General features: G+C 40.8%; 1 protein-coding gene across 2 annotated transcripts in view; it reads right to left on the reverse strand.

Annotated features, from left to right (window-relative positions):
* Lrp2 (LDL receptor related protein 2) overlaps positions 1-24,930 on the reverse strand; it is a 189,226-nt gene that overhangs the window by 6,346 nt on the left and 157,950 nt on the right. Inside the window, exons 64-76 of one of the 2 annotated variants that reach the window (XM_013076946.3) lie at positions 23,493-23,624; positions 21,891-22,022; positions 20,060-20,203; positions 18,343-18,508; positions 9,253-9,381; positions 7,855-8,075; positions 6,934-7,110; positions 5,286-5,405; positions 3,171-3,261; positions 2,304-2,371; positions 2,003-2,120; positions 1,393-1,522; positions 257-358 (exon numbers count right to left, since the gene is read on the reverse strand). In XM_013076946.3, coding sequence (XP_012932400.1) covers positions 257-358; positions 1,393-1,522; positions 2,003-2,120; positions 2,304-2,371; positions 3,171-3,261; positions 5,286-5,405; positions 6,934-7,110; positions 7,855-8,075; positions 9,253-9,381; positions 18,343-18,508; positions 20,060-20,203; positions 21,891-22,022; positions 23,493-23,624 — 1,730 coding nt within the window. Of the gene's footprint in view, positions 1-256; positions 359-1,392; positions 1,523-2,002; positions 2,124-2,303; positions 2,372-3,170; positions 3,262-5,285; positions 5,406-6,933; positions 7,111-7,854; positions 8,076-9,252; positions 9,382-18,342; positions 18,509-20,059; positions 20,204-21,890; positions 22,023-23,492; positions 23,625-24,930 lie in introns of both variants that reach the window. The other variant, XM_004857623.4, reaches the window with a different exon arrangement.

Here is a 24,930-nt window from a genome sequence, read left to right on the forward strand (position 1 = left end):
GTTCACCAGGCCTCTAGCTCTGCACCTGCCGGAATGAGTGAGTGGGGACAACTCAGGGCCTCAGCGTGGCTGCCCCACCTCACGACTGCAAGCAACGCAGGCTTGTACGGGCTTGTGCCCGTGGGACTCTCCTGATGACACAGAGGAAGCCAAGGCCCCCGGGAGGGAAGTCCAGGAGGCTCCTCCCATGACACCCCCCAACACAATAGAATCCAGCAGGGCAGTAGCCAAAAGGAAGGACTGTGCGGTGTCTCACCTGGGCTGGCAGGACCTCTTTGACAGCTGTGTCTCTGGCCGAGTACATGGGGTTTTCAAATATCACAGGCTCCTTCCCCATCTCCATGGCAAAGTGCTCGCTCTGGTGGGGAGGGGAGGAGACAGGGGTTACATGGTACCGACCTGGTTCACACACACAGGAAGGGGCCTTCTGCATACTTGCAGCTGTGGGGGTTTTACCGATGTTACCCAAAATATGAGAATGCTTAGAGAAAGCAACAGAGCCTCAGGCCTCGGAAGGGCACATCACTGTCTAAATAACACAAATGCACTAAGACATCGGCACCAGAAAAAAGCCTCTTCCTCCATCTGAATCCTCTATGGCCCCTTAATGTAAATCACTCGCTTGGGGACTGGGTGTGGATAACAGAGAAGAGGTGGGCAGTGGAGGGAGAGAAAGGAGAGTAAGGAGAGCGGGAATGAAGAGAGAAATGGATAATGTTGAACTTTCAGGAAGGGCAAAAAGATTTGCAGGGAGACAAAATACCGAAGGTAGATTCCCAGTACTGATTACAGAGCACACCCTTCGGTCTGAGACTGTGCTAGTCCCCTCAAGGCATCTCATTTGGTCTTCACAGGAGATGATCTTGTACCCATTCTACAGATGGGAAAGTGAGGGTCAGCAAGAGCAAGCTCCATACCCACTGTTGCATACTTAGAAGGTGGCACAGTCATGGTTTGAATCAACTCTGGCTCCAAAATCACGGCTTATTCCCTCACTATACTTTGGTGGGAAAATATGATAGTTGGAAAAATACAATTCCTTACTCCTTTCATACATACAAAATGTCATCAAATAAAGAGAGACTATCGTGTTCTGTCCCTTCCCATTGCTTCCCCAAAATACCCATAAAACTTTACAGCCCCAATGCAGCACTGTGACTACAGAGGGGACAAAATGTCAATTTTATTATGAATGTTGCCCCTAGTTTTTAAACACATTTCTGCAGCAAACCTGACATTCCCTAACTTGGCCTGTATAGTGCAAACTTTATTCTGAAAGGCATATTATATTTCAATATTCTCTCAGATCATTGTGTTATTTATTTTTAATGTTTCTTTCATAAAATGGTAAAAAAGGCAACCTTCAAATCACCACTTGGAAACCACACTCACCATGGCCATTGATCTGTCAATCGCAGACTCGGGACCAAAATCAGACACGCCAATATCCATGTTAACATCTGTCCCGGATCGGAAGGTCACCCCATTTCCATTTTCAGAGGGTTTCACAAGACTGCTTAAACTGCAAGTAACGAAAAATAGGGTCAGATTTTCAAAAACCTTAGCAATAGTTGCCTTTACTCCACATTGCTCTTACTTAAATGAAACACACAATGCCCACTTCAAGTGTACACATATTGAACATGGTAAAAGTCCTCTTGTCTACCTGGAACATTAAAGCACTTCCCAAATGCTCAAGATGCAACTGTGAGGCAGCAGGGCACTCTCAGGAGCAAGCCATGATGACACATAGCCAAGTCTGCTCCAGGCTGACCGGAGGTCCCCCAGTGGGGACAATCCTTAGGGCTATAAACTCGATCTGTCACCCAAGCTTCGGAGAAGCACTCAACAACAAAGTTGTGACTTGAAGTCACTGTATTAAATAATCACTAGTTTCTACAGAATAGGTGACCTGAGTATTATACTTTAAAAAATTTATTTATTCACATGGTCACATTCACACAGGCTTCTAAAAATCAATATTCTGCATAATGAAACTGACCTTGGCAGCTTGGGCAGAGCGGGTAAAAGGGAACCAGTTTTCCTGTAGTGGAAAAATCCTACAGTTCCCAGAGCTCCAAGTATGATGATGAGGAGGACCGTCAACAGCACCGCCATTGCTGCTGTCAAAGAGGGGAGAGGCAGAGAGCTGATCGGCACTCAAAGGAAAAGAGCCATCGAACTTAAAAGCTGAAGTTGGGGGCTAGAACTATTCATCCTTCAAAGACCAGATTTAAAAACTACAGCATTCAATCAATGTAGGGGCCAAAGGTACTTGAGGTTGCTCTATCCTTGAAACTCACTTGTTCCTGGAGGGATGCCTTGGGAAAGCCCGATTTCACAGTAACCTCCAGTGTAGCCACTAGCACACCTGCAAGTGAAAGGAGAGTTGTTCACTGGCCCTGTTGCCTTCTTAGTCTCGACTGCAATTTAATAACATTCAGGGGTAGAGAAAATTTTAGTTAAGTGAATCACAGGTTACAGACAATGCATCTTACAGAATTCTGTTTAACCTGCCATGGGTAATGAGCAGAAAGAACAGTGGTCTGCTTTTATAAATCCACTTTCAGGGTAGTGGCTGCAACACCTACAGGGTCAGCCTCAAATAAACCTAGAGGGGTCACCTCAGCTCTATGGAATTCTTCCTTAGAGAGTAAGCATTGAAACAGCAGTTTGTTCTTTCTGTTGACATGCTTTCAGTAAATACTTTTAAAAACATTTATGTCTCTGGCTTCCTGTTGGAGCTTTCTCAACAGCCTTCTTCTTTCCAAATCCTTTGCATGAAAACAGCTCTGCTGACAGCTGTTCCCCCCACAACCTTCCTGCAATCCATCATCCCAAGTGAGCTGGAGAACACTGTTGACATTTCCCCAAGTTCTACCTCCCCAAAACGTGTCCCCCAACTTGTGGCACTGCCCAGGAGCTTGTTAGAAATGCAAGATCCCTGTGAATGAGAATGGGCATTTTAACCAGATCACCATCACCGGGTGACTCTTAACCACGTTACAGTTTGGAAGCACAGCCTAGTTCTCTGCGTTCTCTCCCAAGGGAGGGCAAGCTGGTTCAAATGTGAAGATTAGTGAATTTGTGAGGCTCCTGTGCTTGTTTCCCTGACTACTTTAAGGCCTCAAATTCCCCCCGAAGAGGCAAGGCCTGCAGCCCAGACTTACTTGCACTTGGGGAGGTCATTCTCATCAAAATAGCAACTTCCTCCGTACATGCACCTGCATGGGGGGGGCATGGTGATGGGGAGCTCGATGGCTGCAGAGAGGGAGAGCCATGCATGTTAGTTGGACACACTCAGCAGGGCCTTTGCCGTGCAGTCCCGCCAGGGCTGGGCAGGGGAGACATCAGCTAATGAGTCTCCCTGCCAAGCCGCCACCTGCCCTCAATAGAATAAATGTCCTCGTCAATAAGAGGATCTAATTAAGAGTAATGTACACTTCCTGGAAAGAGGCAGATTACAGCACCACCACCCCTGAAAAAAACAGTGGAGAGATGCCCCATAGTCTCATAGTGGTGAGAGCATCTCTTAAGAGAATTATGCTCTCATTTGAAGTTTTCCGAACTCTCCCCTGTGAACCATTAAGATCGAGTTTCATTTAGGCACACCTCAAAACTGCAGCAAGAGGCTCCAGAGTACCAGCAGTAGCTCAGTCAACAGACACAGATACAGACACGCAGATCCCAAGGGACAGGGGACAGCTCCTAGACTTCCCCTCCTCCATGGCACTGCCCTGGCTTGGCCCCCACACACGCCCTGGAAGTGCCTGATGGGTCATTAATGCTTCAATGTTTTATGCATAGAAGATGCTTAGTAAGTATTTATCATATTTTGTTCAAGGAACTTGGCTACTGCCCTGGCTCAGTTCTTTGATTTGAGACTCCACTCAAAATCCCCTTTGTCTGAGAGGCCTTCCTGAAGGTTCTACCTAAAAGAGCAACCCCACCCACACATCCACTTCTCTTACTCTGCATTACTTTTCTCCTTAGTACTTTCCCTACCTGGCCCAAACATGCACTTCTGGGTTTATTTATTGTCCTATTTGAAAAGAATCTCAATGACAGTAAAGGATTTGTCCATTTTGCTGACTTCTGTGATGTCCAGCACTTAGGATAGTGCCTACCACATAGTAGACACTCAACAAATACTTGCTGAATTATCTCATTAATTCATATACCAAACCAAAGTCCTATATGGAGCAGCTACAGCATTCGTGTACTTACTTTGGTTAAAATGAAAAGCTTAAAATTTAAATTTAAGCAAAAAACTTAAATGAGGAAAGTAGCAGGTGAGATGACAATTCACACAACACCTTTTACAACAGGAAACTGCAATAAATGTCAGAATGACCCATCAACAGCACAGAACAAACCTCGAAAGCTTCAATTATCATTTGATTTAAAATACTGCTCAAAATATTGGAATCCTTCATTCACCAGAAGTGTTGGAATGAGCATGGAGTAGGGAAAGAGAGGAGACAGAAAGCAGTTTTCTTCATTTATCCTCCAAAACTGCTAACTTCAGTCCACATGAGCTAACTTCTCAAATTGTTTAAAACCAGTTGCACCCCCTGGTGGTAGAAGGTGATTAAGCTCTGGGCCCAAAGATGTTAGTCATAAAATGGGCTGAGAATGACTGCAGGATGATTTTCTTTAAACATGCTCATTAAGCAGAGGATGCTAGTTAGAGACACTAGCTGTTCGCCGTGACCTATTAACTCCTTAATTTAGAAGAGTCCTTGAAAAAAGGTCTTGCCAAGAAGAGATGAAAATTAAGCCAATTTGTCTATTCTGGTTTTCATTTCCCAACAGCATAATGTATCTTTCAGAATATGGCCCCTTTTTCAGTTGCTAAAATCCCAAAAGGAGCATGTGAGAAAAACTGTGAGCATCCGCTAGCCCTCCCCTCTCTACCATACAAGCTCTTCCCAGGTCAAGAACTTGCTTAAGTTAAGGCTGAGTGAATTCTGGGATCCAGTGTGGGACGAAGGAAAGAAAAAGAGAAAACTCAAGTCTCTGCAAGTTCTTTGCAAAACAAAGTAACTGTAGATTTAGGGATAATGGATCTACATCTCTGTAGGTCATAGCAAATAATTCTCAGAAGTCATTGGAATTCCTGGTTGAGTCCTGTCTGGATCCTGGGTTGAATTCAGCTCTGTTCACGTGTCCCTCAATTCTCCTCTCTCCTTCTAGCTACTCCCTCTCTGTTCCGCAGAGGGCCCAGTACACAGGGATCCCTTAGGCTCCTGGAGGCCCCATGGTGACCCAGGCAGTGCCCCTACCTGCATCACACTCCGTAATGCTCCCCTTTATAAAGCTGGAGCCTTGGGGACAGGCACAGCTGTATCCTCCAGGTCTCAGGAGACAGAGGTGGCTGCAGATGTCTTTACAAGGGTTGGGCTCTGGAAAGCAGATGAAAGCACACAGTTAAGTCCTGATAGCAGATGAATACCCTGGCCAAAGGTCTGCCAGGTGACAGCCCGCCTGTTTCCTGGACCCTTATCCCCAGTACATTACCACCCTCGCCAAGCCACCAAGACAGCACAGTGCCTCCCTGAATTCCACACCACTTACATTTTCTACTGGCATTATATCTCTGTTGCCTGGCAGGTTGGGAAGGTGGGTGTCTCTCTGGTTCACTCCCTACCTCAAAATCTAATCAGTGCTGGGGCTAGGGATTTAGCTCAGTGGTGCCCCCACCTGCCTTTTTGCAAGCGCAAGGTCCCGAGTTTGATCCCCGGTACCAAAAAGTAAAAATCTACTCAGTGCTAAGCAACTTGAGATGGTTCAAAAGAGATCAGTGAGACCAAATATTATACCAAGATTTGACATTCCCCTAATCTAGATAGGTCAAAATATACATACAGTCTATCGACCTGGGGAATCTTATTAAAATTCAGGTCCTGATTCAGAAGGTCTGGGTAAGGCCTGAGCATCTACGTTTCTAATCAGCTCCTGCAGGAAACCAATCTTCTTGGTCTTCAGCCCATATGTTGAGTAGCAAGGGACTGAAGCAAGGATTCTCAAAACATGCCCTTAAAGCACCACCAGAGCATTTCTTGGGAACTTGTTATAAATGCAAGTTGTTGGGCCAGCTCAGGGGTAGTCAATCAGAACCCCACAGCTGGGGCCCAGTAAGCTCTCCAGATGGTTCTGATACATGCTAAATTGTGAGAACTGTTGGTCTAGACTAAATGTGGGGCACCTTAGGCCTCCATCTCAATCCAAAGGGGGCTCAGAACATTAGCTGACTGAGCAACCTCAGACTTTCCTCTGCCTCCTCCATGGGGTTCGCAGATGTCTGGGTTAATACTAAGGAGAGAATCTACAGAACTGAGTAAAAACTTTTTTCTTTTCTCACTTCAAGAGTCCTTCCCCTTTCATCTTGCCCCTCAAACAATGCCGAAACGTGAATTAGAACACAGATAATCTGTAGCAGGACACAGAAACAAGAAAATGAGGAAATGGGGAGTGGACAGAAATGCCTATGTCTGACAATTTTACACCAAGGCTCACGAACCTCAGGACAATCTGAGTAGCCCGGTCTTGTCATTTTTACAGTGAATAAGACTTCTGACCTCCGTGAAATCCATCTTGTGACTTGTTAACCCAACTCACACTTAGCAGGGGTCTGATGCCTGCTGTATTCTGCACCCTAGAAGTACACATCTGTAACTCCAAACAAGGTAGACTGAAACATTTGAAGTTATTTTTACTGTTGGTGGTTTGTACAATTTCATTTGACTTCCAATTTTACTTTCCTTTGGTCAAAATGATTAAGCCATCCATCCACACAAGCAGACATATGCACACCCCTTTCAGGTAGCAACAGAAAGCCTGTTATCCACTACCCTTTTCCAACACTATAGCAATTATTTTGATATAAAAGTTTCCAGATAACAAACATCTTATTCCAAAGGTGATGATTACCTGACAGATTGTATCTGTGTTGATGAAAGATTCGAACTTGAGTGAGCCATGGGTTCACTACCAGCATTTTCTCTTTCACTCCTTGCCCAAATTTATTTTGTTTCCACACTTCTCCCTTCTCCTTAGATACCCAATACAACTGGTCTTCAAAGATGTCCAGGCTATAAGGCTTCATGGCTGTTGACCCCCAGTGGAAAAACAAAACCAAACCATGTTACTGAAAAGACCCCAGGACCACTTCAACACCTGATGTTATTCTGCTTGAATGAATCCCTAATTCAGTGCTTTGAGCTGCCAGGAATATCAAGGCCAATTTTCTGTATGTGTGATTGTGAAAGTACTACACCAGGAGATCACAGCAACAGAAATTAAATGAGATCAATACACACTGTCTACCACCAATTTACGGGGTATTGGCTAACTTTCAAGTTGCTGATTTTATTTTATTTTCAGAAAAACTCTTTCCTTTGAATATAAAATACCACTGGTCAGGAAGGAAAAACGTGATATGGACTGGATCACAGCAATTTCACAGTCTGGATAACAAAGTACTCATTTCCATCTACATGGTTCCAGTTGTTCATAGTGGGCAATCTAACACATTGAAAATGGGTGTGTCTAGAAGGACTGCCACATCAATGCCACCTCAGGGCACCCTAACAAAACTCAGTTATTTCAATATCTGCTCCTGAGAAGCACTTCTTAAAATTATATAAAAGGGACAATAAAGATTTAATTATTGCTAATGGATTCATTTGCATGTAATTCCACACAATTCCATAGCTGGGAGTGAAGGGGCAGGTATCTAAGAAAACTATATAAACCATTTCCTAAGATCAAGATCCTTTCTTGAGAACATGGGTAAAGAGAGAAATGTACTAATTCATTATTTAGTATATTAAATGCTAAATCATCTCTAACCTTCCTTTACAATGACTCTCCTATCAGTCCCATCGTATCTTATGGTTTCAATAACATCCTCCTTGGAATCACTCCAGTAGATCCGGTCATTGTTCAAATAATCAATAGAGAGGCCATTTGGCCAGCCCAGGTCCTCGGAAACCAGGATGCTGCGATGCTCGCCATTCATCCAGGCAGACTCGATTTTAGGTTCTTTCCCCTGGTCGGTCCAGAACACAAGCCTAGAACAGAAGTTTCTTTTGTTGCAGCATCTCCCCCAGTGGAAGTTCCCTGTGACCCCAAGCATGACCAACAGTGTGATCAATCGGCACTTTTTCCTGGGAGGCCTGGGTGCTAAGTGTCGCTGTGTGTATACTTTACACACAGTGACAAGGAGCACCTCTGTGCCCCTACGATGCTACACATGTGAGGTGCGAGAAGCAAAGCCTGATGCTGAGGACAAGTCAAAATTACAGGCTAATCTCATCCGGCAAGTATCTTTCCAGTGTGGATGCTGTGTTTCTGACGGTATGATTTAAAATATTGAATACAACAGAATGAAAATAATAATAGCTCATATGTTTTATATACTAATGTTGGCATACCTACAAATGACCGTACAGGTTCTATTCAAAAAGGGGAAGTATTTGGGACTACTCAAAAAAATTTTTAAATAGTCTTACTATCCACTACTGGCTAAATGAAATATCCAAAATAATGTTTTGAAATGCAGAGGAAAATAACAAAACTAGTCCTCATACTGAGGAGGTTTATAGATAACTACAAACTGGAACATTTCTACAAATTGATAATACATATTTACATATCTTTTATGTATTTGCATATTTTGAAAAGAAACGTTTCATTATGTCCAATGAAATATGACCAAATCCCTAGCTGAATTTCAATGAATGACTTACTTTTTGTTCTGTTTTGTTTTTTGAGTTAGGCTCTTACTGTGTAGCCCAGGCTGGCCATGAACTCACTACGGAGAGCAGGCTGGTCACAAACTCACAATGTTTCTGCTTCAGCCTCCCAATGCTGGGATTACAGACATGTGCCACCATGCCTGGCGACAAGTTACTTTTTAAAACACCAAAATAAAAGTAAAACCAATTCTCATGTCCTTCACTCAAAGCAGTTAAATCCACAGAGAATTTTAAAGTCTAGACAAAGAATTCATGTAACCAGAAAGGGTTTCAAATATCTTCTGAAAGACATTTCTCCAACAGAAATTGTTAGACCTATGATCCCAGGGAAAATTATAATTCTTTTAAAAAGTTATGGATTCCACTCCAAAAAAAAAAAAAATCAAAGGACAGTATCAGTACAATTAGGAAAGAATCACTGAAGATATGTAATTGTATGAGAATCCAGGGGGGAATATCTAGAACATTAAAGATCCCTTCAAGCACTTACCCTAGTTTGGGATTCACAACAATGGCGGCAGGCTGATCCATCTGAGTGGTGATCAGCCACTTTCTGTACCTTCCATCCAGTCTGGCCACCTCAATTCGTTGGTTCTTGGCATCTGACCAGTAGATATGCCTGAATTCAGAGAGACAAAGTTAAGCAATAGAAAAGTCCAGACTCGTTACTTCTGGGAAAGAAGTGTGAAGATGAGAAACTGGTTCTGGCCAAGACACACCTGTAATCAAGAGCACCGAGCCCCGAGCCCCGTGTCAGGAATGCCTAATCTCCATGGGACATCTTTGGAAGGTTATGCGTGGAAGAGTGAGGAATGTGGGGGCCTCCTGCCTGATCAGCCAACGCAGCTGAATCAGCCAACGCAGCTGAATCAGCCATGTTTGGTAGTGGTGGTGGATGCAGCTGTCAGACTGATCTCACATCTGGCATTTTCATGAGACAAGTGCTTCCAGGTAGAAGTCATGGGCATTGCTGGGCTGGTCCTTTAATTTCTACTGCCCATGAGTCTATCTCCTCCTCATCAAAAAGCACCACTGAAATCAATAGGGTACTGGCATGAGCTCCAATGATGAGTGGAATATAATTTCAAAATAACAAACTCAGCAAGGCCACCCTACCCTTATTTCCACTTCTAAAGCTGCAGGTATCAATTGTAAATAGCAAGAGCTCTCGCGGGTTCTTAATTTCCTCATTCATTAAGGTTGAGAAAGAGATAAAGCTTCAAACAAGAAGAGAGATCTGGCATTGCACGACTGGTTTTCAGAAGGAAGTCTTAACATCTAGAGTTTCAAGTTTTGGACTACAGGAACAGTTCTCTGAGGCCTTTCTCCTGACAGAAAGTGTGGAGACAGGTCCCCAGTCAGCCTGCAGGCACAGAGAAGACCTCATTAACGTCTTCAGAGAAGCTCAAGTCTTCAAGAACACCAGAGGAGTTTGCTAAAAGAAATGTTTGCTAAACATTTAGTTTGCTAAATAAAAATGAATTTACATCACAAATGACGCTGGGAGGGCAGGGGCCACTGAGGCTTCCCTCTCAGGCACTTTACCATTTAAGTTCATTTTTAAGGCCACATGAGGTTGATTCTATGATTCCTTGAGCTCCTCTTCATGTAACCTCCTGTGAAGGGACATGCCAATGCAAGCCTCCTCCTGGAAGAAGGAGCTTAACAATCTTTCCACATCCATCTGAATCAATGCATCTACTTGAGGATGACTTGCTTATGACCCTGACCAAGGATCATATGGCTCAGGTACAAAGGTCAGAAAGTACCAGAAGGTCCAAAGAAAAGAGCTGATTCCTCTATTAATTTAAACCCAAAGAAAAGTCAGATTTCTAATTGTTTCTCACCAAAATCATTATAATATAGAAAAATGTTTAATCTCAACTGCTTTGCTTGGAAAATTGTGGAGTTGTCTCATTTCTTCACAAAATGAACTGTGTTCCATCATATCAAAAGTTAAATCCTTTTTTTTTTTTTTGAAAGTCACAACTCCATGAGGCCCAACAGAGCAAATCCAAAATATTTCATCAGGCAAGGCAAGAAATTAAAGGGTGAGGGGGAAAAATAAAAAAGAGTCAACAACAGGAAAATAACATGACAGTAAGAAGTCCATACATATCAGTTATAACCATCAATGTTAATGGCCTCAATTCACCAATCAAAAGAAATAGACTGGCAGATGGATTAAGAAGCAAAACCCAACAATATGCTGCATATAAGAAATGCACCTAGTTCAAAAAGAAACTCACAGACTGAAAGTAAAAGGATGGAAAACAGTTCTCCATGTGACAGGAACCCGGAAAAAAGCAGGGGTAGCTATCTTATTTGCAGACAAAGTAAATTTCAAACCAAAACTAATTAAGAGAGACAAAGAAGGACACTACATCCTTTTAAAGGGAACAATCCAAGAGGAAGAGATGACATTCATAAATATATATGCACCAAATACTAACACCACAACTATACAAAACAAATATTAAGGGACCAGCTGGCGGACGGCAAGGACCTTGGCCGTGTGGAGCCCCACTCCGACCCTGCACCCCATCCCCCAGTGACCAGCTTAGCCCGCCCCCCACCCCTGCCTCTGGCCTCCTGGCTGTGCCGCTACCTGGTTCCACACTACAGAGGCACAGGGGGTCATAAAGGCCATTGTCCTGAGCTCCAGAAGATAGAGCAGAAGTGAGCAACAGAAAGAGGGCCTCTCTCAGGCTCCTTGATGAAAAATGAAGCCCACTGGAAAAGTGAAGAGAATCTCTGCAATAAAGCCACATCAGACCACTGTACTTAGTAAGTTAGAGGGATCATCACCTCCCATCGGAACCTGAACTATCTTCAGGGGAAAGGCAGCTGGAACCTGCAGTAGAACCTTTCAGAGTTCAACCCTGCAGGAGGATAGGGAGCTCAACTTGGGACTTGCAGCCAGAAATCTGCCTGAATCTCAGGGGTCTGTTACTAGCTTGCTGAGACTCATTGACTTAGATCTGCACACTGCTGCCCACGTTGTCTATTGTGACAGCAGAGACATACCCTGAAGGAGGCCCTTCATTTTTATTTTCTATTTGTTATTTTCAATTTTTTTTGCTCTTATTTTTAATTAATTTTTTTCTATTCTTTTTAAATTTTTATTTTTCTCTTCTTTTTTTCTTTCTTTTCTCTTTTCGTTCTCTCTCACTCGTTCTCTCGCTGTCCCACATTGTTCTTCATCTCCCTTTTTTTTCCTGTCCTGGCCCTAATTCAGATTTCTTTTTTATTTTTCTTTTCTTCTCTTTTTCCTTCTTTCAATTGTCATTAGTTTTAAAGGAAAGTAAATACAGTTTCTAGCCTCCCTATTGCTGTTAGGTTGTTCTGTTCTCGTCTTTGTTCTTTCCTTCTCTTTTCCTGTTGTCTTCAAGAGTTTGCTAGAGTTTGTGTGATTTTCTTGTGTCCTCTGGTCTCACTGCTAACCCTTCCCTATCCCTATACCTATCCCTCCCTCCCCAACTCCTTCTAACTCCCCATCCCAAAGGACAAAGTTACTATATTGAAGAGTTTATTCACTATAAACATATGCTGGGTTGGTCCTCGATTTTGATTTAATTCACACAGTTAAAGGTGATAGATTAATAACTACCACAAATTTTCATTTTCTAAGCTGTGCTTGATGCTATGGTGTTGCTGAATGTATCACTTGGGCTAAGGTGTTGTGACTGATCTAATCAGTTGTCCTTCCTGGTACAATGAAAATGTGATAGCCTCAGAATCATCAGAGACTCAAAACCTAAAGACCAGCTATATATGGAAGACACCTCTGAGAAGCAATCATTCCATAAGGATTCTAAATACAGGCAACAAAGATACTTACAATAAGCAGTATCGAAGTATCAACCCAGGAATTAAACCAAGAACAGTACCAAAAAAAAAAAATGAGAAGACACAAACTCACACTTCCACCCCACCAAAGGCAAATTCTGGGGGAAACGAGGTGGAAAAGTCTGATAATGAATCACCTGGACACCCTGCACTGATGGCACAGGAAGTAACAAAACGGATGAATGAGGCTCTAGAAAAATTCAAAACAGAAATAATTTCCCAGATAACTACAGAGATGGTGAGCAGAGTGACAGACATGATTAGAGGCTCTAGAAGAGAAACAGATAAAAAGTAGATGAGCTCAGAAACATGCTAGAAGCCATGAATGCCCAGAATAAGAAAGAAATGGAAACCATGATCGCCCAACATAAGAAAGAAATGGAATCCATGAAACAGATTCAAACAGATATCCAGGAGATTAAAAACTCCACTGAAAGTATTCACAGCAGATTGAGGGAATGTGAAGATAGAATATCAGATATACAAGACAGGATTGCGGTTATTGACCATGAAAACAGAGATTTCTTAAAAATAGTAAGGGACCACAAGAAATCAATCCAGCAGCTCCTACATGATGCAAAGAAGAATAACATAAGACTGATAGGAGTCCACGAAAAAGCAGGAGAAAGTACAATTGACATAAAAAAAACTGTTCACAGAAGTAACAGAAAACTTCCCAGACAGAGGAGGAGAATTGGGCATACAGATAAGTGAGACATATAGAACTCCAACTAGCCAGGACCAAAAAAAATACATACACCTTGACATATAATAGTCAAGATCCCAGAGACCCAACAGAAGCACAAAATCCTACAAGCAGCAAGAGAAAAGAAACAAATCATCTACAAAGGAAAGCCCATCAGAATCACAGCAGACTTCTCAACACAAACCCTCAAATCAAGGAGAGCCTGGAGTGAAGTATTTCAAGCCCTAAAAGAAAATAACTTCCAAACTAGACTGTTGTATCCTGCAAAATTATCTTTCAAAATCGAGGGGGAAATTAGATATTTCCACGACAAAGAACACCTGAGAAATTTCATGAACACTAAACCAGCACTCCAAACAATTCTAAGCAATATCCTAGAAAAAGACAATGAAGGTCACAACTCCATGAGGCCCAGCAGAGGGAAGCCACCAGGCAAGGTAAGACACTAAAGGGAAAGGGGAGGAAAATAAGAAATAAAAGAGCCAACAACAGTAAAACATCATGACAAGGATGAGTCAATATCTATCAATTATAACTATCAATGTTAATGGCCTCAATTCACCAATTAAAAGAAATAGACTGGCAGAATGGATTAAGGAGCAAAATCCAGCAATATGCTGAATGCAAGAAAGACACCTAGCTCAAAAAGAAATTCATAGATGGAAAGTAAAAGGATGGAAAACAGTTCTCCATGCCACAGGAACCCACAAAAAAGCAGGGGTATCAATCTTATTTGCAGACAAAGTAGATTTCAAACCAAAACTAATTAAGAGAGACAAAGAGGTTCACTACATCCTTGTGAAGGGAACAATCCAAGAGGAAGAGATGACAATCCTAAATATATACGCACCAAATATGAATGCCCTCAACTATATAAAACAAATATTAAGGGACATGAAAAACCAAATAAGCACTAATACAATTGTAGTGGGGGAACTCAATACCCCACTATCACAAATAGACAAATCATCTATACAAAAAATCAACAATGAAATAATAGAACTGAACCAAGCTATTGAACAAATGGACTTAATAGATGTTTAGAGAGTGTTCCACCCCACAAAACCAGAATATACATCCTTTTCGGCTGCACATGGGTCATTCTTCAAAATAGACCACATGCTATCTCATATGACATGTTTAAGTAAATGTAAAAGAACTGAAGTTATCCCTTGTATATTATCAGACCATAGTGCAATTAAACTGGAGATCAATAGCATAAGAAACCGCAAAACACTCACAAATACATGGAAATGGAATAACACCCTCCTGAACAACCAATGGGTCACAGATAAAATTAAAGAAGAAATTAGACACTTTCTACAAGTAAATGATAATCCCAGTACAACATACAGGAATCTATGGGACACAATGAAAGCAGTTCTAAGAGGGAAATTCATAGCAGTGAATCCCCATAATAGGAAAAATAGAGAGAGCTCAAATAAACAACCTAATGCTGAGCCTCAAGCTCCTAGAAAAAGAAGAGCAGGACAAACCCAAAGCTCGTACAAGAGAGGAAATCATAAAGATCAGAGCAGAAATCAATGCAATGGAGACCAAGAGAATGATACAAAAAAATTAATGAATCAAAGAGTTGGTTTTTCAAAAGAATAAATAAAATCGATAAACCTTTAGCCAACCTTATCAAAAAAAGGAAAGAAAAGGCTCAAATCCATGCAATTAAGAATGAAAAAGGTGAAGTCACAACAGATCCAGCAGAAATCCAGAGGATCATCAATACCTACTTGGAGAACCTGTACTCTAATAAAATGGAAAACACAGAAGAAATGGACAGATTTTAGATACAAACGAATTGCCAAAGTTAAATGAAGAAGATATAGAAATTCTAAACACCCCAATTACAATGAGTGAATTTGAAAACATAATTAAAAATTTACCAACAAAGAAAAGCCCACGACCTGATGGCTTCACTGCTGAATTCTTCAAGACATTTAAAGAAGAACTATCACCATTACTCTTTAAACTCATCAAGGAAATTGAAAGGGAAGCAATACTTCCAAAGTCATTCCTGGAAGCAAGTGTTACTTTGATTCCAAAACCAGGGAAAGACCCAACCCAAAAAGGGAACTACAGGCCAATCTCCTTAATGAACATAGATGCAAAAATCCTCAATTAGATACTGGCAAACAGAATACAGAGGGTCATCAAAAAAATCATACAACCTGACCAAGTCAGATTTATCCCAGGGATGCAAGGATGGTTCAATATACCTAAATCAATGAATGTAATACACTATATTAACAGAACCAAGGACAAAAACCCTATGATCATCTCAATAGATGCAGAAAAAGCATTTGACAAAATCCAGCACCCATTCATGATAAAAACCCTACAGAAAATTGGAATAGAAGGTCTTTATCTCAACCTGATTAAGGCTATCTATGAAAAATCAACAGCCAACATCATACTAAATGGTCAAAAACTGAAAACTTTCACGCTAAAATCAAGAACAAGATAAGGATGCCCACTGTCACCACCCCTGTTCAATACAGTTCTGGAAACATTAGCCACAGCAATTAGAAAAAGAGAAATAAAAGGAATAAAAATAGGAAAGGAAGAAGTTAAACTGTCATTATTTGCTGACGATATGATACTTTACATAGAAAAATCTCCGCCAAAAGACTTCTAGACTTAATTGACAGATTCAGTAGAGTAGCTGGATACAAGGTCAACACTCAAAAACAACAGCCATCTTGTACTCAAATAACAGACTCACTGAGAGAGAAATTAGGGAAACAATTCCTTTTACAATAGCATCCAAAAAAATGAAATATCTAGGAATCAATCTAATGAAGCAAAAGACCTCTACACAGAAAACCATAGCACTCTGAAAAAAGAGATCGAAGAGGATATAAGAAAATGGAAAGACATCCCTTGTTCCTGGGTAGGAAGAATCAATATAGTGAAAATGGCCATACTTCCAAAACTGCTATATAGATTTAATGCAATGCTGACTGAAATTCCAACAATATATTTCACAGAGCTAGAGAAAACAATCCAAAAATTCACTTGGAACCAGAAGAGTCCTAGAATAGCAAAAGCAATTCTAGGCAACAGAGACATGGCTGGGGGTATCACAATACCCAACTTGAAACTATACTACAAAGCTACTGTGATAAAAACTGCAAGGTACTGGCAAAGAAACAAACCTGAGGATCAGTGGAATAGATTAGAAGATGCAGAAACAACTCCAGACATACTTAGCCACCTCATCTTTGTCAAAGGAGCCAACCACCCTCATTGAAGGAAAGATAGCCTATTTAAGAAATGGTGTTGGAAAAACTGGATTTCAACCTGCCAAAGATTAAAGCTAGATCCATACCTATCACCAGGCACTAAACTAAGATCAAAGTGGATTAAAGATCTAAATATTAAAACAGAAACACTAAACTTGCTAGAAGATAAGTTAAGTAGAACTCTCAAAGACATTGGCATAGGAAAAGACTTCATAAAAATACCTCAGTAGCACGGGAACTAGCACAAAGAATCAACAACTGGGATCTCATCTTATTAAAAAGCTTCTGCACTGCAAGAGAAACCACCAACAGAGCTAAGAGACAACCTACAATGTGGGAAAAATTTTTAGCAGCTGTACCTCAGACAAAGGACTACTATCTAGAATATATAAAGAACTGAAAAAAATCAGACCCCCCCAAATTTAAAGACCCAATTCAAAAATGGGCATCTGAAATGAACCTAGAATATATAAAGAACTGAAAAAAATCAGACCCCCCCAAATTTAAAGACCCAATTCAAAAATGGGCATCTGAAATGAACAGACATTTCTCAGGCAAAGAAGTAAAAGCAGCAAATAAACATATGAAAAAATATTCAACATCATTGGCCATTCGAGAGATGCAGATGAAAACAACACTGAGATTCCACCTCACCCCAGAAAGAATGGCTGCTATCAAGAAATCAACCAATAACAAATGCTGGCAGGGGTGTGGAGAGAAAGGAACCACTCTCCACTGTTGGTGAGAGTGCAGACTGGTGCAACCACTGTGGAAATCAGTGTGGAGATGCCTCAAAGAACTAGGACTAGAAGTCCCATTTGACCCAGCTATTCCTCTGCAGGGTATCTTCCCAAAAGAATTAAAAGAATCATACCACAGTGATATATGCTCACCCATGTTTATAGCAGCACAGTTTGTAATAGCTAAAACTCAGAAACAGCCCAATTGGAGCCCATCAACTGGAGACTGGGTAAAGAAGATGTGGTTTTTTTATAAAATGAAGTACTACTCAGCCATAAAGAACAAGAAACTAGAGACATTTATAGCTAAATGGATGCACATTGAGGTGATACTCTTAAGTGAAATAAATAGGGACACACACGTGTAAATACCGAATAGTTTCTCTGGTGTGAAAAACTAAAAGTGTAAATAAAGATCAAAATGTATAATTGATATTGTGTAATAGGAAGAAAAGGTCTAAAGGAGTAGGGGAAGTGGGAGGGGTAGGAGAAAGGAAAGAAGGTAAAAGAAAAAATGAGAAAAGGAAAAAAATGAAAACAAAGTTTTTATAAATAGGGAAGGGTGGAGGGGGTGAAGAGAGGGCAGGGGAATTGGGATAAAATAAGAACCAAGATATGTCATGTAAAGATACAAGATCCCAACAATGAACGTAACTGTATTGTATACCTAAAATGTACCAATAAACTTAATGGAAAAAAATTAAATTCAATTTAAAAAGTTAATCTTGGAATCCAGAACTCTGCTGGCAAATAAAGGTATTCTTGATATAGTAAAGAATCTTGCCCTGAGTGCTCTCCCAAACCTTCTCATGGCACACACAGAATACCGGAAATGGTAGCATTTATGTGACACACTGGGGTCAGCAGGGGTGGTTGTTGGGGCCAGGGCAAGCCAAGCTCTGCTGAGCTGCACTAGCAGCTAAGCATACCGCTCCTGGGCCCCAGTGAACTCAAGCTCCCAGGTGAGCAGCAGAGCACTCTGGCCAGGAAGACAGGACAAGCGAGAGGGAGATGTACGGCAAGATTACCTTCCAACCCAGTCCACTGCTAATCCATCTGGCTGCATGACATAGTTCAGGCCCAGGTCAACTTCATGCGTGGGATTATTGCTGCCAGATTCAAAATTAGGGATGTAGGCACGTTTGATAGCACCAAACCTGGGGCTCTGAGCGAGCACAGTGTAATAGACAACACCTGGAGAGAAGGACACAAGGCCAGTTTCGTGTTAAGAGCATCAGGTGAGGAAGGAACCAGAGTCTAACTAATCAAGTGACATAATGTTCTTTTACTGACCTCTCTTCCTCTTCATTGTCCTTACATTAATAATTATATTAATATGATCAAACCTTACAACTCATCAAATTTGAGCTATTAGGTACAAATGCTTCACTTGAGAGCTTCTTGATATTTTCTTAGTAATCTCTATTTGAAAGTAATTCATTAAAATATATTTTGGCCACAAACCTACTTATTCTCGTTAGGATTAAGGTCTAGTGTCAGAACCAGAATACACAGATAAACTAGGTCAGGCAGTTGAAAATTTAAGGTTATACTCAATATGAGTGGAAATAAATGATCCATCCAGATGAGTTCTTTTTTATGTACACACTAAAGGATGGTATACGGGGGTGTTTTAAAAGCCTACATGACTCTGATTTTTTAAGCATTCTTCATTTCACACTTCATGAATGTGTGAAAATACAGTGATAAATCTGAAATTATTATTAGTAGTAGTTTTCAAGGTATTACACATCAATTATCTCATTCAGTCTTCAAAACAACCATCAACGGTGGGCAGGAAGAATAAAATTACCATTTGTATTTTACAGACAAAAAGAAATGAAGATCCAGGAAATTGTTATAACTAAGGTCATAAATCTAGTAGATGAGGACACAAGGCTAGAAGACAAGTTTATACAGACAGATGCTAAGTTTTCTGACTCCTACCCTACTATCACCTCCCCCATACCATACAGTCACCACAGGCTTGACAATAGGCATTACTCATTTTTCCTTTTATCCATCTACGTTTTTTGAGCACCTACGACACACATTGCTAGATGTTAGGTCAGGTTCCAGGCAGGTAGAGATGAAGTAGATTCAATCTCTGTCTCCCAAGAGCAAATGATTAGCAGATAGGGAGAAAAATATATGGACAACTAGCTCCACAGCTCAAGGTAGCATGTGCTCCAGTAGAAGAATGCACAAAATGCTACAGGCTCATGCGTGAGCATCCATGAAACTGCCAGGAGGGTTACAGGTGTCATAGAGGAGGTGACACTGGAACTGGGAGTTTGAAGTCTCAGTAGACATTTCCCAAACAGATAATGGCAAAGCAGAACAGAAGCTGCCTGAGCAAGGACAAGGAGATAATAAAATACATGGAAATGTGGGAAGAAGATTTGGAGAAAACTCAGGAAAGTTAGCAGGAACACAAGGCCACTGTAAGGCATCTAGAGCATGCTGGATAGGAGGAGCTTCCTTTTCCACTCATGCAACAAAACCCACCAATTAAAAAATAAATTACCTCCATGCATGCCTGTAATCCCAGCACTTGGGAGGCTGAAGCAGGAGGATCACTGTGAGTTCAAGGCCAGCCTGGGCTACACGGTGAGTTTAAGGCCAGCCTGAACTACATAGTGAGACCTTGTCTCAAAAAAGAAAAAAAACTCCTCCAAACTCAACATCTAAAATCTCAATAAAGTCAATTTACCACCAACAACACATGCCAAACTTGATACTCACTGAGGCCTGTGCCCTCAGGATCCCAATCAAAATCAATAGTTTGGATATGTTCCTCGTCTTCAAGATACTCTGAGAACCTCTCAGATGAAACATTATATTTTCGGATTCGAACATTCTCAGGCAATAGCAACAAAGGTGAGTTTCCTGTAAACGAAGAAAGGGTTACTTTATCTGTTTCAACTGTACTTGAACTTTACAAACACAAAGTAGGATATAAAGTGAACAGCAGGTACTCCCCCTCCTTAAAAAACATGAGGTTTGCTGGGAATCAGACGTCTCTGTTAATAAATAAAGCTGCTTATCCACCTGAATTGCAAAACCCCTGGCTGTGGACATTCTTGTCCCTATTTCAGGTGGCGAGCTGACATTTCTCTCTGGATATTATCAACTCTTCAATATTTGTCCCAAATGGGGATTTAGGCAAGGTTGAGGATGATACACAGAATCCTCATTTCCATTGCATTTTCCCCCATTATTCACTGACATCAAAACAGACAAAAGAAATTCAACATTCACAGACTCATTAAAAGTTTACTAAAAAATTCTCTTTCCTTACTCTTTATTGACAGGTTTTAGGATTCTTTTAGCAGGTAATCATCTCCATGACCCAACATAGATTCCAGCTAATGAGGAAAAACCCAGCCCTTTTTTCTTGATGTTGTAAAAGTTCTCTTTACCTAAAGCAGTTCTTTCAATCATAAGTCATTCCAAGATGAGTGTCGAGAATTTTTTTAATTTACTTGCATAATGTCAATGAAGTATAATTTAAGTAACTTTTAAAATTTCATTTTATATATTTTCCCCATCTTGATATTGTTTTATATGAATATTCTACTTTCAGTCCTCTTCTTAGTTAAAAGATTTAAACATTTTAAAATTTGCAGTTTAATTAGCAGACCAACTATTCAAATGCCTTCACTTCAGTTTTTATTCACTGTCAAAAATGTTGAAGGATAAAATATTTAAAGTATGCTAGTCGAATGTATGCTTTAAAAGCTCAATTTATATGAATATGTTAAAGAGTCATTTTGGCCCACTTTGCCCTTAATTTATACAATAAAAGGCTATTTTCTTACCTAGTATCTTACACTCCAGTACAAACTTCAAATTCAAAATAAAGGTCCAGCCCCCTTTAGTTAGGATATGCTGATTTACATCAGACCTCTGAAATTTAGAATATAATACTTCCGACTCACGTTCTTTTTCTGTTTTTTGGTCTTTTCTGTCTAGTATTCACTGCTGCTTTTTATCTGGCCTGATTCTCAGGTACTGACACTGACCTAAAATGTGAAACTAATGAACTGATCACTCAAGTTCTGAAACACCAGGCTCCTTTCTGTCTGTGATCAGCAGTCCATGAACACTAACAGAGGGACACAGCAGCACAGAGTCCTTGATTTGCTCCAGTTCAATGTATTTTTTGTCTGTCTTGGGTCCCTTGGCTTCAGATCTTGACCTCAGTGGAGTGGGAGCCAGAGGACCTTGTCATGCTCCATGTGTTGGTCACCACCCCACTGCCAAGCTTCCGGAGGTAACATCTCACCCACTTTTTGAAGCTTTTATCAAGGTAGATAAGAGGCTAAGTCCAGAATAATAAAGGGTGCCTGCCTCTTCTTAAAATTCCTACTTATTTGTGGGAAGACTGTCGTTAAATGTCTTAAGCTGGCAGGGGAGGAGACAGAAAGAAGGAGAGAGACTCGTCAGGTGTTGGAAGAGAAGTAGCCAACAAGTTAAAACTAAGACTCTGAGAGGAATTTGTTTGCTGATGTATCACACTCATCAGCACTGATGTCCCCAAAAGCCAACTGATCCCGACATGCCCCCGTTTTACCATCAGCTGCACAACGCTCTCCATAGTGGGTACTCATAGACCGGAAGCCATCCGCACAGAAACATTCATAACTTCCTTTGGTATTTCGACAGTTCTGGGGACAAATTCCAAATTCCTCACATTCGTTGATGTCTACAAGCAAAATAAAACCAAGTATGCAACATCTGCTCCTGTTCATATCCATGTGCATAAATACAGACCGTGGACCACGAGTACAGATGAAAATAAGCAACGATATGAACATTTATGGAACATTTATTAAGTTTCAGATACTGTTACTAACGTTACTCAGCAGTGGAAGACAATAAAGCAATACGATTTCATACAACAGTTGAGCAAATTATTTTTTCACATTGGCATAACTTTTTTTAAAGTATATTGTTATAATTTTTCTATTTTATTTTTAGTTATTGTTAACCTCTTACTGTGCTTAATTTATAAATTAAACTTTATTATTAGCATGTACATATAGGAAAAAACATTGTATAAGGTTTGGGTATAGGTTTCAGAGAAAACATATATAGAAAGTTTGGCATAGCATGAATAGGGAGGGCTTCAGGGTTGTCAACATATACCCATCAGGGAGACAATTATATATGAAATTATTTATTTTTCTTTATAACACTATGAAGGCATAGTGTTAGCTCTGTTTTATACTGGAAGAAACTGGTTTATACTGGTTTAAATATTTTCTAAAGAAATATACCCGGTGTTAATCCTGGGGTGTGGAACCAGGCAGTATCCATTTGAGACCTTGCTTAAAATGATACACAATCTTGCTGCTGTGCTCAGAAAGCTGTAGCTCAGCAAATTTTGGCTTCAGAAAGCATCTATAGTGTTGTTACTTGGTATCAATTCACTTCTGCTAACTAGCTTCAGAAACAAGAGTCCTTGATTGGGATTTTCAGTTGAGTTCTTAAAAGTGTAAGTACCCAAAAGAACTCTTATAATTGTCTGAGTATGCCATTTAAATTAGACACAGTAAATATACACAATAAAGAATACTAAAGCTGGATGTGGTGGCTCAAGCCTGTAATCCTGGTACTCAAGACGCTGAGGCAGAAGGATCACTGTGAGCTGGAGGCCAGCCTCAGCTACATAGTGAGTTCAAGCCCAGCCTGAACTGCATAGTGAAAACCTATCTCAAGAAACAAAAAAGAACCCCAAAACAATAACAACAAAAAATACTAAAATCATACTTGTCACTGACAATCCACTGCTTTCCAAAGCCACACCCTAGGGAACCAATTTATGCCTCCTCTAAGTAGGTGTGTAATAAAAATGTGTTGTCTGACATAAGATGCAGAAAGCACACCCTGTGTTGTTTTTTGTTTTTAAATTTGACTTCCAATACTAATACATAACCATCCATCATCACCAAGGCTTTCATCATTCATCTCAGTTGCACAGACCTTACTGAGCACAAGCTATATGCTAAGTTTTTAGCTAGGTACTGGTAAGATAGCATGGACACAGAGGAAAAAGCAACTAGCATTCTTAAGTATTTTAATAACTGAGAACTGTAAGCGTAGACCCATTAAGGGAATGAAATGGAGGTTTAATAAAAGGGAGTCAGTAGAGAACCTGGAAAATATACTCTACCTTGACAAGAGTTTCTGTCCGAAGCACCAGCTTTGTACCCAGTTCTACAGGAGCAAATAAATCCTCCTTCACTTAACTGGGTACAATTTTGTTCACACAGATTTTCAGCACACGTTCTGTCTTTTCCGATGTCTGAGAAACAAAATTCCAGCATTACAAATGAAAGGAACAAGCCAGACCGGCCACAAATGAACAGTTCAGTGTTGTCGTAGCAGGAGCATCTGCTCAAAATCAACTGTGTGACATCCTGAGAGGATAGGGGACATCTGCACTCTGATTCCTGGGAATGACCTGAATGCCATTTACATAATATATGTGATACTAGATTACTGAGGCGATTTCCCATTATTCACAGCACTGCCCCACTCACCCTCAGTACCAACTCTGGAGCCTACAACTATGAAGCCAGGACAACTATCATCACCTGCTCTGCAGTCTTTCATCCTATTCTAGAGACGCGGGTAGCTAGGTAGATGTATAAGTAAAAGGAACTGATGCAGATTAGGACAAAACCACAAATAAAAGAAAGTTATAATGTGATAAGAGGACCATAATTTGCCAAACATTAACCATTTGATATGAGATATATATGTCTCAAGTGTTGGCCAGGGTGAAGGAATATGCACAGTCCTGTCAGACAACTGCTGTTAACACCATGAGTTGGTGTACATGGAAAGGAAGTTTACATGTATGGATGTACCAAGGGCTTCAAAAATATTCAGACGATCTATCCAAGCCATCTATCTGGATTTCAATTTTGTCTTTCTTACCAGATTGCTTCTTTCATCTTTACTGTCCATCTCCCTCCAAACCTAGGTCTTACAGAGAGGCTGACAAAAGTGAACAGGGACAAGGGAGTGGGAACAGTGGCTCTGTCCCCGGGACAGTGGAGTCAAGCTGCATGTGCACTTCAAGTAAAAGATCTCTTGGTCACAGGCTCCTGAATATTTCAAAGAACCTGGAATCTCCTGGATCAAAAACATACAGATCTCCACTTCTCTGTCTTAATGAGGTGAACTCGTGGTCCCTTGAGGCATAACGACTACATCAGTTTGTATGGTGTCAATGTAGGGACTGTGGCCAGCTCTCCCAGCCTGGAGTCACATCGCTATCCACACTCTGCCTCTCACAGGCTGTGCAGCCTCAAGCACGTCACTTAAAGCCTATTGAAATTCAGCACAAGCAGACAACCCAATGGAGCCAACCTGGGCAGCTAATCAGACAAGGCACGAGAAAGAACTTCATGAGCTATAAAGGGACTACAACAGTGGGAATGAGGAATATGTCATTCCAACATTTCCATCAAGTTATTGAACTAGAACCATCCCTTGGTTATGTCCATCACCCTCTTTTAACACAAAGTCTCCCTTCTACCATAAAATAAATGTTCCCTCCAAGTGTCCGTGGCATTCCCATCTTCATCAACTCCCCTCAGGTG

The sequence above is a fragment of the Heterocephalus glaber genome, unplaced genomic scaffold (genome assembly GCF_053883595.1).
Source record: "Heterocephalus glaber isolate CG9 unplaced genomic scaffold, H.glaber_assembly_v1.0 deba00000347, whole genome shotgun sequence".
NCBI lineage: Eukaryota > Metazoa > Chordata > Mammalia > Rodentia > Bathyergidae > Heterocephalus > Heterocephalus glaber.